The sequence below is a fragment of the Artibeus jamaicensis genome, unplaced genomic scaffold (assembly GCF_021234435.1).
Source record: "Artibeus jamaicensis isolate MK-2021 breed Jamaican fruit bat unplaced genomic scaffold, CSHL_Jam_final contig_444, whole genome shotgun sequence".
Classification (NCBI taxonomy): Eukaryota; Metazoa; Chordata; class Mammalia; order Chiroptera; family Phyllostomidae; genus Artibeus; species Artibeus jamaicensis.
Window position 1 is genome coordinate 9,230,524 of NW_026521831.1, and position 16,808 is coordinate 9,247,331.

The 16,808-nt window shown below is 43.9% G+C and overlaps 1 protein-coding gene across 1 annotated transcript in view; it reads left to right on the forward strand.

The window, feature by feature from the left end:
• The window catches only part of CATSPERB (cation channel sperm associated auxiliary subunit beta), a 77,228-nt gene that overhangs the window by 38,351 nt on the left and 22,069 nt on the right, over nt 1-16,808 (forward strand). Inside the window, exons 15-17 of the mRNA XM_037130128.2 lie at nt 5,500-5,654; nt 8,369-8,523; nt 16,029-16,216. Of these exons, the coding sequence (XP_036986023.2) occupies nt 5,500-5,654; nt 8,369-8,523; nt 16,029-16,216 (498 nt within the window). The remainder of the gene's footprint in view (nt 1-5,499; nt 5,655-8,368; nt 8,524-16,028; nt 16,217-16,808) is intronic.

Sequence of the window (16,808 nt, forward strand, 5' to 3'; positions counted from 1 at the left end):
CAGTTTTTTTCTGGTCTTGTTACGACTCCAATACAATGGTAAACACACTTTCCCCAGGTTCCTGACGTGGCTTCAGAAAGCCCGGTTTCTTGGACCCCAGGATTGTGTCCTTGGTGCTCAGTGGCATAGTCAGCTCTGTCACCACTGAGTCTCTTTGTCCTTCCTGATTCCAGGGTGAGGAGAGACCACAGAATTCGGCTCCTGTTTCCCCACATCTTCACCGCTGTGTTGACTTAGTCTCGGTTACGTCAATACCGCTTTTGCTCAGTTCATGCTGGTGTCAAGGTTACCTTTGTGGTCTGTTCGTCTGGATCATTTGTCAAGATAGCGTCTGTGTGGTAGCATTCAAGAATCCAATGTTCAGCCAACATATGACTATGAAATCAACAAAAATGACTCTGAGTTTCATTGGGAAGTCGAGCGAGGCATGGGCCCTGCTCAGGGCTTCAGAAGGCTCCCGGCAGCCACCTTGCCATCACTGTGCTGCTAACACATGCCAGTATTCCCGCTCCTAATCCCATAGTTTTGCCTGGTGCTGAACTTCACACAAATTGAATTGTGTGCTATATATTCTTTTGTATCTGACTCTTCTTTTTTTAATGTATTTTATTGATTATGCCATTACAGTTGTCCTATTCCCCCCTTCATTCTCTTCCACCCTGCACACCCCTCCCCCACATCCCCCCTTTCATTTATGTCCATGCGTCACAAGTTCTTTAGATTCTATATTTCCCATAATATTCTTGCCTTCCCCCCTGTCTATTTTCTACCTACCGTCTATGCTACTTATTCTCTGTACCTTTTCCCCCCTTCTCTTCCTCTGACTCTTTTCATTCACCCTTACAACTCTGAGAGTCCTTCGGATTGTTGCCTGTGTTAGAACTTTGTTCTCTCTCACTGTGGTGCAGTCTTCCACTGTATGAATATTCTGTAAAGTATTCGTCCATTGCCCTGCTGATGGGTATTTGAATCATTCCTACGTGAGGCCTATTATTTAAAAAGTAGCTATAAACTTTTTGCATAAGTATGTATTTTTTTTTGCTGGACAGAACTTTTTTTTTTGGGGGGTGGTGTAGTTGGGAATAGAATTGCTGCATCGTCCAGTATATGTTTGTTTAGCTTTTGGTGGGAAAAACATGAAGTGCTGCGACACTTGTCCAGAGTGAGTGTCCTCCGCTCACTGTCCCGCCAGCAGCGGGAAGAAGTGCGGTTGCCCCTTCTCACCAGCACTTGGTTGTGAGTGTTTGCAATGCTGAGCCACGGCACTAAGTGTGCAACGGCATCTCATTTCCTGTGCGTGAGCAGTGATGCAGAGCCCATTTTCATATGTCCGTCGGCCAACTTTTATATCTTTTTTTGTAAATTATATCTTCAGGTCTTTTTAAAATCAAGTTTTGATTGAATTGACCTTTTCTTATTGATTTCTATGAGCTTTTTAATGTCTTATGGATATGAGTCCTTTTGTACAAATGTACCATATATTTTGGACCATAAGACTCACCTAGGTTTTAGAGGAGAAAAATAAAAAAAAATTTAAGCAAAAAATGTGGTAAAATATTTAATAACATAAATAACATAATATTTCACCAATGTAAATGTAAATAGAACTCAACAGCAGCATTAACAACCATTATTCCTCCCAAATTTGGGGGGGAGGGGATGCATCTTATAGTCTGAAAAATACAGTAGCTTGCAAATATCTTTTCCCAACAACTTGCTTGTCTTTTTTATTCTCTTTGTGGTATTTTTTGATGAACCAAATTATTGATTTGCAAACGTTAAACTTATTAATCTTTTATGATTAGTACTCCTTGCTTCTCATATCCTGTTGAGAAATGGTTGCCTGTTCCAAAGTTAGCAAGACATTCTCCCACTTTCTTCTAGCAGATTGTTTTAGATTTCTTAGATAGGCCTATGTATAATTTCTAACTTTGTATATGTGGTTTGAGGTAAGGTTTATTTTCCCCCCATAAAGCTGTCGGGTGCTCTACTCTGCCCTTGAGTTAGACATGCAAGGTCATAAGATTTTTTAAATTTATTTTTGCCAGCTCTCTAATATAGACATAAAAGTCATACCACCCCACAATCTTTGTGAAAATCATATTGTCATTGCACTCAAGCACACCGCCCCATTTCCCCGAAGTCTTGCCTCCCACAGGCAGTCCCCCTGACGCCACTCCCAGCAATAATCTGAGGCACTGTGATGCGCCTGTGCTCAGGGGTTGCGGGTGTCACAAAAACCTACCAGAGGTAGGTCACCTGCGCGTTCCTTAAATGTGTGAGCAACCCAGTCCCAGAATCCTGCCTTGATATTCTGCTTTCCAGGGACATTTCTGATAAGAGCACTGTATCAGTTGTGGTTCTGGTTGGAAACATAATTCCACTCAAGTGTTTCCCCTGAAGAGCAGTGGACAGTTAAAAGAACCAACAATGACCGTAAAATATCCAAATACTAGCAATGGAGGAAATTCATTACAGGCCCTTTGATTAAAGGGCTACTGCAGATAAATGGATAATAGGCAGGTAGGTAGACAAACAGTCTTCTCTCTCCTTCCCTTGTTCATATCTCCTGTTAGTGCCTTTCACTTGTCAAACCCAACCACAAGCCCACTGGAAACAGAGCACCAGTGTCTGGCCCCTGGGAGTCAGCCTGCCGGTGCACTGGATTGGGGGGAAGGAGGGAGAGAGAGAGAGAGCTCCTGAGCATGGACCAGGGCTTCTTGTGGAACAAAAATCAAAACAGACTAAGCAAGATGACTTTGGAAACAGAAAAAATAATTAACACCTAAGAAAACAAAATGAAATTGGCAATCTAAGTTCTAAACTTTAAAAAATTTTTAGATATAAACCATGGAAACATGGCCATGCACAGAATGAAATACCAGTGGGTAGAAAGACTCTAAAATGACAGATACAGAAACTAAAGATCAAGAAACTTGCAAGGTTTAGGAATATCCAGCGCTGCACAGAGGAGGCAGCTCTGTGCCTCTCTGTTTTATCTACATGAGTCTTAAGTGAATAAATACTGAAAATAAAAGCAAAGAAAACCAAAACTGATTATAAACATTACTTTTTTAAAAACTAAAAGCAAAAACACTTCCGAGCAATTTAAAATCGAAAAGGTAAGTGAATTTTAAAGGCACGAAACAATCAGGCCAGACTTGGATTTTTCTGCTGCAACGGCGACCAGCACACATTTACCTAAAGAACCTTCAGAGACAAATAGTGTTACCTGACACTCTGCAGCTGCCTCGACTGGTTACCTATATGCAAAGCCACCATGAGAGCATTATAAACATTACAGTTCGTCAAACCTGAGGCTCATTCGCTGTGAGACACACCCGGTTAACAAAGAGAATGAAAAACGATTCTGGTTAAGCTGTGCCGCAGAGTTTTAACAGTGATGCTGGGAGATGCATGGATAGCTGTACATTGTTTCCCCCGCCTGGAGTTGCGTTGCTGGGTACAGGATCAGGCGATTTTGCATGTCATCTCCGTAGTAAAACATAATGCAATTCCATCTGCTTGTGAGTTTCCACCTTTCTTAGGTCCCATATAGGACTGGGTGGTGGTTCTACAAGAAAATGTAGAATTGTGGTGTTTCTTCCCAGGCCCATTTTGCTTTATTGGCGAATGTTGGCCTTGCTTGGTTTCCCCCTTGTGCTGCACCCACAGTAACTGATTCGATGTCAAATTATAATGTAATGTTTTTAAGGCATTTTAAGCAGCGATAAAAACTCAACTGTGCATTATGCCAGTGATTCCAGAAACTGAAAGTGACAACCGTGTAAAAGAGCTGAGGTACAAATAGGAACTCGACCACTGTGGCTTGAGCGCCACCTTCTGGAAAGTACCTGTAGAACATCAATTATAAAACATTCACAAGACATTAACATGTAGGAAAAAATATAACTTACGTTTATAGATGACATATGGCATATTGAACCTTAGCAATTTTTATGGTTAATTTTATGTGTCAGCTTGACAGGTCCAAGAAGCTCTCAGATTAAACATGACTTCTGGGTGTGTCTGAGAGGGGGTTTCTGGACAATAGGAGCATTTGCACGGGTGGACTCAGTGGAACGGAGAGCCTGCTGGGTGGGGGTGGGCATCGTCTAGGCCTTTGGGGGCCTGAGTAGGACCAAACGGCAGAGGGAAGAGGAAGTCACCCCCTTTGCTTTCTGCCTGTCGGCTTGACCTGGGGCGTTGGTCTCCTGCCCTTGAAGGGGGGCTTGCCTTAGTGCCCTCCCCACCCCCCCACTTCTCAGGCTCCCCCTGGTGCTCAGGCCTGTGGCTCTCCAGCTTGCGATGACAGGTCATAGGACTTCTCAGCCTCCACAATCGCATGGGCTAATCCCTCGTAATACACTGCTTCCTTTTTTATGTCATGTTGGCTTGCACAGTAGTGAGAGTGGTGAGGAGCGGCTGAGTTCCACGGATACTCTGAGGCTGAAGTCGACAGACTTTGCTGACGGATTAGCTACAGGGTGTCAGAGGGATCAAAAACAAGCCCAGGGTTTCCAGACTGAGCAACAGGGGTAATGCTGACCATGGAAGTGAGGGCCTCGGGATGAGGGAGGCTTGCAGGAGGGTTAGGAGTTTGGTTTGGGGGGAATCCAGCTCGAGACGCCTGCCTGGTGGGGATCCGGAGCTGTCGGTGAGCTGTCGGTTAGATGCAAACTTGGACTTCATAGAAGAGAACCAGATGGGAGGTTTAAGTTCAGGAGCCCCCCTCCTAAAAATGGATTTTAAACCCTAAAACTGGATGAGTCCTGCAGAAACAGCCAGAGAAGAGATATAAGCTCTGAGAACTAGGACCCTCCAGCATTCAGGGGTCTGGGACCCAAGGGTGGACCTCTCAGGAGAGCCCAGTCCAGCTTGGAAAAGCTGGGGGTGGGCTGTGGAAATTAGCCGGGTTCCTCCTGAGACCGGAACGTTCGTTCCGGCTGCATCCTCCACACAGGCAGCTCTCGCCTTCCCTGGGTCTGTGTCTGGTTAAGTGGATGCTGAGGTCCTACCAGACTCCTCCCAGAGCCTCTTAACGTCTCACCCTAGGGCAGGAGAGAAACCCAGGTTACCAGATTTGGAACATCGTCTAATTTGGCTTATGCTCCAGGGGTCTCGACAATAATTCCCTTTGCCATCTAGAGGGTTATTTTCTCATTGCCTCCTGCCTGTTTAAGAATCTGACGCCCGGGTATTAGGAAGAGACCCCACAACTGGAGGAGCTAACCTCTTCCAGCCGTCTTTAACACCTGCTCACTCTATCCGTCATTCACCTACTTCAGCGAATGGGTTCTGTAAGGACACGGAGGCTGGGAATGACTTCCTAGGGCCTTAGCAAAGGCTAGTGTGTACTTGACTAATTCCGGGGTCTCGGAGTCTCAGAGATCTATGCCCAGACCTTAGTTTAAATGAGGAGTTTTTACAAGTGTGTTATTAAAAGTTCTCTAGTTGCATGAGATCAATACCAAGAGCCTTTTGTCTCTTTCCTAACAGGATTAGAAACATACAGTGACATTGGATCTATTACTGATAAAATTTTCACGTTGTACTATGACCACATGGGATTCATACATAAACTGACTCCAGATGATTCTGTAGCCGGTGGGCCACATGCCGCCCTTGGAAATTCTAAAGTTATTTTTGGCCAGGTCAGTGATGGAATGCATGTCAGCAGTTTGCCTTGTGTTAAAAGGAAATGCCACATTCTATGCACAGAACGGGAAAATGGGAAAGTATGTTCTTTGGGACAAACTCTTAGTAATGCAGTTTGCTCTATATAACTGAAGGAAAAAGCTCCATGCTCCAGAAAACATCTCCCAAACCTCTCGAGCCTCATTCAGGGTCGTACAGATTTAATTCCACCCTGAGTAGCTTCACACAAATATCTTCACCACAAAACGCCACCACATAGATAGTCTAAGCTGGATCCTTTCCTGCCCACCCAGGTTCACGGAAGGTTGGACTTTATACCTCTCAAGATTGACCTTGAGCAAACACCAGTTCTGCGTTTCCTGTTGATTTGCCCTTGTTTACATTAGCCCTGTCCCCTCATTTCTTCCTTTTCTAGTGCTAACATAGGAAGGATTTATTGTCTTTTTCACGGTTGATATTACATACAGATCGTTGTAATAATCTCCATGTTTAATGTGAAGGCACACAGCCATGAACGTGAGCTCTCATCAACACAAAGGCGAAGCACCAAAGGGATTTTCTGACTGGGGGTTAATAAAACCTGCCCAAAGGAAGGAGGATAAAGGGTGACTCTGCCTGTGGTAGAGCATCTCAAACCTCCAGGCCAAGAGGGCGTTTCAATCTGCAACGAGGGTGTTGGGCCGCGAGAAATAAGTCCCACAGAGGAAGACAAATGCCATGTGGTTTCACTTCTAGGTGGAATCTCAAAACAAAATAAACAAACAAGCAGAACAGAAACAGACTCACAGATACAGAGAACATTTTGATGGTCCCCAGATGGGAGAGGGGCTGGGGGCTGGGTGGAAGGGTGAAGGGGTGAAGGAGTGCAGACTGGCAGTCACACAGCAGTCGCGGGGACGCGAAGTACAGCACAGGGAACACGGTAATATTGGGATGACTCTGTATGGTGTCGGGCGGGTTCTAGACTCATCAGGGCGATCACTTTGCGAGTTGTGTAAATGTCTAATCACTGGGTTGTACACCTGAAACTAATAGACTATTGTATGTCAACTGTGATTGAAAAATAAAAACTTAGTAAGAAAAAAAGGATGGTGTTTTAGTTTCCTGTCCGAGGTGTTGGGAGAGAGTGACCCCCAAGCATCTGCCAGTCTGCGGGGCGGGCAGTGCATAGATGCCAGTCCAATGACGAGAATGGCGGGTGGAACGAACCAAAACAGCAGTTTGCTCCGCGACCTTCGCAGTTTGTAGAAAACGTCCTACTTCTCTTCTGTGAAAGTTTAAACCATACAAATCAAATGCCAAGAGGCGTTTTTATACTCAGGATGAGTTCAAGGAACTCACACTCGATGTTGTCACCTCCCTCCCTGCAAACAAACCCACCTGGATAAAAAAACAACCACTTTATTCGGCCTTGTTGCACGCCGGGCACTGCTGTTGAGGACACCCAGGGACCTTCATTTTACCCACGAGGAAGCGAGGTGCAGCTAGACTAAATCGGTTACCCCACGCCGTCTCCCACTGGTCAGCGATGGGAACTGGAGTCCATCCAGGCCGCTGGTGCCAGGGCCTGTGCTTTTAGTCATCACCACGCTGCCTTTCACCGTCTTGCACACACTTTTCGTGGGACCTTCTTGGCACGCCCAGGCTAGAATGTCCTACAGAATTAATTCGGAGGCCCTTTCGTCCTTTTCAGAGTCCCTAAGCCATCTGTTCAGTCCCATGCTGATTCCCCCGGCATCTGTTTCCCACTCTCTCCCCTTCCCAGCGAGTTCCCAAATTTAAATCGTGAAAAGCATAACAGAAAGCTGGAGGTGGAGGAATTCTCTGGCGGCTGGGCCCCGGACCAGCCCCTGCTGTGTACCACTCCTAGCGTCTAGAAACAAGGTTGGCTCCAGCAGCCTCCTGGAGGCCGGGCTCCACCTCTCCTCTCACCCCCTAAAAGTTCCCAACTTGACAGGATTGGGATCGGAGAGCGGTGCGTCAAATAGAGGGCCCTCTGGGTCAGAGAGCCGGGCAGAGGGTGCCCATGCTGACCATGAGGGAAAACCTCACAACCCGGCGCAAGTGAGAATGGCACCTGCCACCGGAGTCGGCGACTCGGACAGTAGCTGTGCAACGTCACCAGCATGGGACCAGGAGCGGCAACTTGCAAGGGAAGAGAGGTACTTTCCAGCGCCTGTCGGAAATAAAACTCTAAGAACGAAGTTTAAAATCCGCACCTCCAGATTCGTCCTGTGCACACAATGGGGAACACTTGAGTCTCTGTACACCCTCCAGCTCCAGCCTTCTACAAACAGCAGGGGAACCCTTCTTTTCTTTCTTTCTTTTTTTTTTTTTTAGATTTTTAAATTTATTTTTAGAGAGAGGGGGAGGGAAGGAAAAAGAGAGGGAGAGAAATGTCCATGTGAGAGAGAAACATCAGTTGGTCGCCTCTGGTATATGCCCTGACCAGGTAATGAACCCGCAACCTGGGCGTGTGCCCCGGCAGAACGATGCAAAGCGGCCGAGCGGCACGGTCAGGGCAGGGCACGGGACACTGACAGGAAACCTTACTCCTCAGACGTTTTCCTTGCACGCACACGCATATTCACACAGCACCTGCTGAGATAGTATTCCTATGGGTGAGGACTGGAAACAAATCTGTAATCTACACTTTATCATCGTTGAAGTATAAAATGGTTTACATGCAATATTTTTTTCCCCACTCCAGGCTCCCGACATGGGCTTTGAGACCGCACTGGCCCCACAGTACATCTCCACGAAGGAAATGATCTTCTATGCCTACGTGCCCGCCAATGAGCCAAAGGAGAAAGTATATACCAAGAAATTCAGCAACATTCACTCTGGAAAAGTGATACACTCCAGGTAGCTAGTGCGTCACATTTATTTAGATTGCACACTGGTTTCTGGGCTCTCAGTTTTGAGCCTACTTTTCTGAGTCATTTTCTTGCTCAAATAGAGTGAGTCTTTTTTTTTTTTTTTTGACACCTCACAAGGCCAAATATATTGGTAGACTCCAAGGTACCTTGCATGATACCACAGTTTCAGAGACTGGGAGCCAGTTATATTGGCACCAGGAGGCCAAGCTATAGACGTGCGCATTTAGCACCTGGAGTATAAAATGTTCAAGGCCAGGCTGGATACTCCTTCTCCACAATGTTCTCCTATGTCCTAAAAACAAACACAGCTAACGTGGCAAAGGCCGTCTTGCATGAAATACTACAGGACCAGGTACATGGAATTCTCAGGCGCACTTACTTCTAAGATACTGGCAAGAGCCAGTGACCTTTAAAGTCCTCTTTAAGGCCTAAATACTGTCTTTGAAGAGCATTATGAATTCTGTAACCCCCCCAAAACTAACAACCAGAAAAGGAACAATTTCAGATTACCAAAAACTCGCCCTATCCCAAATGTGGGGGGCACTCTTCCACCCGGGCAGAAGTCTGTTTAGTCCACGGGAACTGGTTTGTCCGCACACACCTGGCCCCGCAGCCAGCACCCCACGCCCAAATGCCGGCAGTAGTGTTTTCCCACGAGGCTTGCAGAACTTTCCGTCTCTGAGAAGAGCACCCACAATCTCTTTTGTTTTCAGTGGCTTTTATCTGTGTGGCATTCCAGGTCAGTTCATGCATGTTGACACTGTGGGCATGCCCCTACAGGGAATGTAGAATCACTTTTTAAAAAGTTAATGTGCTCCTATGATCTCAATGTTAACCTGAGTTTCTTGTAACCTAATCTATAAAAATTATCTTAAAGATCAGAATATTTGGAAACCAGAACAGCACATTCTTGTGATCAGATGCAGTCGCTTTGCTGGCAGGGGGGCAGGCATTCCCAAGGCAGGATATAAAAGAACCAAGGTCAAAGAACTGGGGTGATCGGAACATCAGCTGGGCCCTCAAGGATCTGGGAGCCCGAAATTTTGAGGCCAGCACTAGGCCAAAGGCAGAGAGCTAGATAATCAGGGGGTAAAGCACAGTGAGCCATTCATTCATCTCTTCCGTGAGTAATTACTGAGCACTCATCCACAAAGGCACTGTGGTTGGTGCTGTGATAGAGCCATGAGGAAGAGATCCCTCGAACTTGTATTCTAGCACAGGAAGTAGGCAAGAAGGTAATTACAGTTGACATAAGTCTACAACAGGGGGCCTGACTGTGGCACACAGGCGGGGCTGACTTAAAGGGAAACTGAGCCTCAGAGCTGGCTTTGGACTACAGCGGTTACCATGGTGGAAAAAAACCCAGTCTCACACAAGAGTTCGTTGGAAAGTAGGCTAGAGACGAGCAGGGGAGCTTCACTGTTCCCTCTCCGGCCCCTCCCTCACAGGCAGCACTGCAGCAAGGAGGGTTGCCCTGCCCCCTTACAACTTAACAGGGGCCTGAACAAAGAAATAATAGTCAAAACGAAAGGACAGAGCAAAACTTCAGAAAGAGAGCTAAGTGATGGGGAGATAGCCCGCCTTTCTGATGGAGAATTTAAAGCCCTGGGAATCAAAATGCTCACAGATTGAGGTTGGTCGAAAAATGAAAGATACCCAAAATTAGATAAAGCAAAATATTCAGGGAGCCAACAGCGAAGGGAAGGAAACCAGAACTAAAATCAACAATTTGGAACAGAAGAAAGAAATAAACATCCAACTGGAACAGAGTGAAGAAGCAAGAATCCAAAAAAATGAAAAGAGACTTTTGAACCTCTCAGACAACTTGAAACATTCCAATATTCGAATCATAGGGGTGCCAGAAGGAGAAGAAGAACAGCAAGAAATTGAAACTTATTTGAACAAATAATGAAGGAAAATTTCCCCACTCTGGCAAAGGAAATAGACTTCCAGGAAGTCCAAGAAGCCCAGAGAATCCCAAAGAAGCTGGACCCAAAGAGGAACACACCAAAGCACATCATCATTAAGTTACCCAATATTAAAGATAAGGAGAATATCTTAAAAACAGCAAGAGGAAAGGAGAGACTCACCTACAAAGGAGCGCCCATAGGCCACCAGCTGATTTCTCAAAAGAAACCTTGTGGGCAAGAAGAGGCTGGAAAGAAAGATCTGGAGTCATGAAAGGCAGGGACTTTCCCAGATTGCTCTATCCCAGATTGCTCTATCCAGCAAAGCTTTCATTTAGAATGGAAGGGCAGATAAAGTGCTTCTCAGATAAGGTCAAGTTCAAGGAGTTCATTATCACCAAGCCCTTATTTTATGAAATGTTAAAGGGACTTATCTAAGAAAAAGAGGAAGATCAAAAATATGAACATTAAAATGACAATAAACTCAAAACTATCAACAACTGAACCTAAAAGAAAGTAAAAGAAAGAAAAACAATGAAAACAAAAACTAAGCAAACAACTAGAACAGGAATAGAACCAGAGCAATGGACATCACATGGAGGGTTTCCATGGGGAGGGGGAAGGGAGGAACAAGGGAGAAAGGTACAAGGAAGAAGAAGCATAATTTTTGTGGGCATTAACTAGACAGGGAGAGGTTAAAATTAAAAAAGTCTACAACAGAAAAGCATGGAGCATTGAGAGAGCATTTTCCTGGGCATTGAGCCCTGTTGGAAGCTCTGGGAAGGTTCTCAGGACAGGGATGCTCATAACAAGATGGAAGAATGAGGAACGGGGGTGGGGGGAGGTTCCAGATTTGAGAGCACAGCATGTAAAAGGCCCCCAGCCACAAGGAGCTTGGTATGTGTTTGTGAAATCGAACAACAAAAACCAACCTGGAGACCTCAGTGTCATGGACTAAGGGGGAAAGTCATTCAGGACAGTGGAGCAAAGTCAGGCAGGGCCTTCGGAGCCCCAGTGAGGAATCTGGATGTTAGTCTAAGAGAGGAGGAAGCCCTGAAGGCCTTGAAGCAGGTGAGTAACTGGGCCAATTGATGTGTAACTAACTTGTCTACTGAATACGCTGGAAAAACCAACTTTGTTTTTCCTTCTCCTGTGTCTTCCAAAATCCCCTCTGTGGACTTACTTCCTTTCTACCTCAAGACGAAGTATCAGGCGAGAACCGTAACTTTTCTCTCAGAAAATAAATGAATATTTCCTTGACTTAAAAGAGTAATAATCACATGACAACATCTCTGTCTAGTGTTTAAAAAAAACTGGACACTCTTAACCAATTTAAATTTGTTTCCCAAACTCTATCTGGAACCTGACCCAAATTGGGAAGCTGGGAGTGTGGGGAGGTGGAATGTCTCTCATTCTAATTTTCTTCTTGTCCATGCCCTCCTCTGTCATAGCTGAGGTTCCTAGCCCTGCTAGTTTGGATGAAAGAAGGGAGGTGAAAAAAGGGGGCAGGAGCTCCTTCTGATGGAGACCTCCAGAATCCTTTGAAGAGGACAGTGCCACTCTTGGAACTGGTGACGACCAAACTGCCCCATCACTGCCACACATCTGGGAGTCCGGGTTCTTCTGGGTCCCTTTTCCCTTCGGCGTCATTCTGGGTGGATTTCCTTTCCCCACACCCCACGGCTACACCTGTCCCCCAGAAACAAGCATTGTCTTGAGTTTCGTGTGAACATTTTTTTCTTTATAGCTTCTACACACACATGTATATCATAATGTATTTAGCTTTGCTAAATGAATTCTTTAGCTTTGTCGACCTTCTCCTGTGATTTGCCTTTTTTAATGTGCTATGCTTTTTAATTTTTCATATATTTCATAAATTACTTGATATTGATATATGTATCTGATTCACTCTTGTGAAGATACCACAACTTATTTAACTATTCTCCCATGGTGTCTGGTAGTGGTTTCAAACTTTTTCTATTTATTTTTAAGTTTTTAATTCATCTGGAATTAATATATGTAGTGTGAAATGAGAATATGATTTATTTCTCGATATATCGGTAGGTAATCAATTGCCCTGTGGGTCCCCACTGATCCACAAGGTTATCCTGTGGAATATCATAGTTCCATATACGAAGTGGTCCATTTCTGGTCCCTCTTCTAGTTCATTGCTGGTATTTATCTGCCTTAGGTCATACTGCATTTCTCTAAATATATGACACATTAACAGTGCCCCCTCTTGGTTTTTCTTGGCCTTTGTTCTTGCATTTAAATGTGAGATTCAGGACTTCCACCAAGATGGAGGCATAGGTGTAAGCATTGGGCCTTCTCGCACAATTAAGTTTAAAAACAACAAAGTTTTAGCAACAAAAACGCAGCCAAACCACAGAAAATTGAACTACACGGAAGTCTGTTCAGCCAAACAAACCCTTCAGCCAGACCGGTAAGAGGGGCAGAGCCAGCAGCAGAGCGGGGTCGGTCAGGAAAGATCCACTGGACCAACCCGGGCCCGTGACCCAGATGCGCCAGCAGCCGTGGGCAGATCCCAGGTGCGGAGAAGTGGGCGGACCCACCGAGGGCTGATCGTGGTCACACATTCTCGCACAGATAAACCAGCAAAGGAGCTAGCAGTGAGTTGGACCGCACAGGCCACAGTGGCAGGAAGCGGCAGAGGGAACCACCATTGTCCCTCTCTGACCCCGCCCCCACATACAACGTCACAAACCAGCGACCTGGGTGGCCCCGCCCTGATGAACAACTAAGTCTCCTCTCCTCTTATGTAACAGGCACGAACAGATCAAAACATGGCTCAAGAACAACTCAGAGCCGATAAATCTAAGTGATGAAGAAATAGTTAAACTTTCAGATGCACAGTACAAAACACTGGTGATCAGGATGCTCACAGAACTGGTTGATTTTAGTCACAAATTAGAGGAACATATGAAGGCTAAACTAATTGAAACAAAGGGAAATACACAGGAAATCAATAGTAATGGAAAGGAAACTGGGACACAAATCAAAGGAGTGGACCTGAAGGAGGAAAAAAATGACCAAACAGAAAAGGATGAAGAAACAAGAATTCAAAAAAATGAAGAGAGACTTAGGAACCTTCAGGACATCTTTAAACGTTCCAACATCTGAATTATAGGGGTACCAGAAGGGGAAGAGGAACAGTTACGAGTGGAAACCTTATTTGAACAAATAATAAAGGAGAATTTCCCCAATCTGGCAAAGGAAATAGACTTCCAGGAAATCCAGGAAGCTCAGAGAGTCTCAAAGAATTTGGACCCAAGAAGGAACACACCAAGACACATCATAATTACATTAGCCAAGATTAAAATGAAGGAGAGAATCCTAGAAGCAGCAAGAGATAAGGGGACAGTCACCTACAAAGGAGTTCCCATCAGACTGTCAGCTGATTTCTCAAAAGAGACCTTACAGGCAAGAAGGGGCTGGAAAGAAGTATTCCAAGTCATGAAATCCAAAGACCTACATCCAAGATTGATCTGTCCAGCAAAGCTTTCATTTAGAATGGAAGGGCAGATAAAGCGCTTCTCAGATAAGATCAAATTCAAGAAGTTCATCATCACCAAGCCCTTATTATATGAAATGTTAAAGGGACTTACCTAAGAAAAAGAAGATAAAAAAGATGAACAGTGAAAGGACAGCAAACTCACAGTTATTAACCACCACACCTAAAACAAAAGCAAATTAAGAGGACAGCTAGATCAGAAGCAGAACCATAGAAATGAAGGTCACATGGAGGGTTAGCAACAGGGGAGTGGGAGGAGGAGAAGGGGGGAGAAGGTACAGAAAATAAGTAGCATAGATGGTAGGTAGAAAATGGGGGGAGGGCAAGAATAGTATGGGAAATATAGAATCTAAATAACTTGAGACATGTGGTCATAAACTAAAGGGGGGAATAGTGGGGAAGGGGGTGTGCAGGGTGGAGGGGAATGAAGAGGGGAATAGAACAACTGTAATGGCATAATTAATAAAATATATTTTTTTAAATGATAAAAAAATGTGAGATTCAGCATGTCAGGTTCATTAACGAAAAAAAAGACAACTGTTAATAGAAATAACTAATCTGTGCAGACTTTTACATGGAAAAAATCTTAAATTTCCCTCAAGATAGACTGTGTTGCAGTATCCAAGTTGCCATAATAGTATAAAACAGTGAAATGGGCTTTTAAAAGCCATCCTTTTCATTTTCAGAGATAACATAAAAGTCTTCACAGGAAGTAAATCTACATCCTGGTTCACTTTCTGATTTTGTTGAGTCCTGTAAGGACTACGTACACTCTGAAAAAAGTTTCGGTTGTGGTAGAATACCATGCTGTGTTCAAATGCTGTTTTCAAACTTAGTTTTCTATGAAAATAATATGGAAACTTCTGAACTGGAATGTGGTGCATATGTACCACTCCATAAAAACTGATAAAGAGGTTTGAATATAAAAATTAAAAAAAAGAAATAGCCCCTTGCAGCCAATCCTGTCTTACATCTGCAGGTAGATGTTCATTGGGCATTTCTTGCTCTTCTCGCAGGACCACGATGCTACTCCATTCTCTTAGGATTTTAGGGTCCCGACAGCATCCTGACCCCCTTCAGGGCTAGCCAGTCGTTATCTTATCCTCCCCTCACCTGTAACGTTCCTTTGCCTCTGCCCCTGGGGTTGAATTAGCTTTGCTTCCCCACTGGGCTTCTTTCATTTAGACGTTGTAATATGACCATTTTCTCTGTGCAATTAAAAACTCTCTGTCAAATGTCATGTTAATAGTTGCATTTTTGGCTAAGTAGATCATGTATTCATATCTACTTAATTTTCCTATTGTTGGCAATTCTTTCTGACTTGCCTCACAATGCTGTGACAGACACCTTTCTGCAGAGAGATCCCTCCCCCCACACCCGCATGTTTCAGGTTACTTCCTTAGGACAGAGCCTTATCAGTAGGCTGACGGAATCAAATGGGACACATAGGGCTATAGCTTTTATTGAGTAACATCAGATTGCTTTCTGGGACGTTTGTGTCAGTCAATAATCCCCATCAGTAGCGGATGAGTGCCTTTCTCCACTCAGTTCTTAATCATTCCTGAACCCTGTCATTTAAAAATCTTTGTTAATTTGGCCCTGGCTGGTGTAGCTCAGTGGATTGAGCGCGGGCCTGCGAACCAGACAATCGAGGTTCGATTCCCAGTCAGGGCACATTGCCTGGGTTGCAGACCAGTTCCCTGCAGGCCGGTTTCCAGCAGGGGATGCATGAAAGGCAACCATACATTGATGTTTCTCTTTCTCTCTCCTTCCCTTCCCCTCTAAAGATAAATAAATAAAATATTTTTAAAAAAATCTTTGTTAATTTAATAGGTGAAAAATTATATCCTGTTGCTATAACTGATGTTTTATTAATTACCTAATGAGGCTGAAGAATGTTCAAATTCTGAATGAAGAATGTAACAAATGAATCAAATGTTCATTTGTTATCCATTTGTGTGGTCCACTTTGTTTGTAACTTGTATGTTCATAAACTTGCTCATTTAAGCGACAGTTTTATCCAAATTCCTTAACGTGTGTTGGTTTGTTTAGGAATAGTGGAAAGGCTTACATTAGAAAGACATTTCAACATAGCATTTCTGAAGGATTTTTGTCTGCGGTTATTGCTGAAGTAATAGAACCTTTTGGAATAGAAGATGTGAATAAAAGCCCCTGTTTGTCTAGTTCCCTTTCCATCACTACAGACCAAGATTTCTTTAAACTTACTCTTCAATCACAAAGTAAGTGTAATGATAAACCATAGCTCTTATGGCTAATAAAAATGAAGAATTGTCTTTTGAGAAGGTTGTCCATGCTCATTTATACAACAGTAGATTTTAAAATTTAGTCCAATCTACAGAAGTATTCATCTACTTAGGGTTTTGGAGGAATTTTGTATTTCTAATATAATAAAACCTAGCTATAATGTCATTGATATTCCATCAATAGTAGTACCTCTTATTCATTCCTATGATGTTAGTTTTGTATGAAACAATATTCAGGAGAAATCACAGGAAATGGAAAGTCTATGCATGCTTCACCCTGCATAATAAAATGATGTTGAATCGCTATTATGTAGGATATTTCTTTTTTTTAATTTATTTATTTAATTGTTGTTCAAGTACAGTTTTGTAGGATGTTTCTATTTCAAAGGATTCTATAATAGATATATATCAAAACTTGGTATAATTTATTGTAAGAATTTGGGTTTGTCTACGGCCATACCACCCTGAACGTGCCCGATCTCGTCTGATCTCGGAAGCTAAGCAGGGTCGGGCCTGGTTAGTACTTGGATGGGAGAATTTGGGTTTTATTCTGAGTAAACAAGAAGCC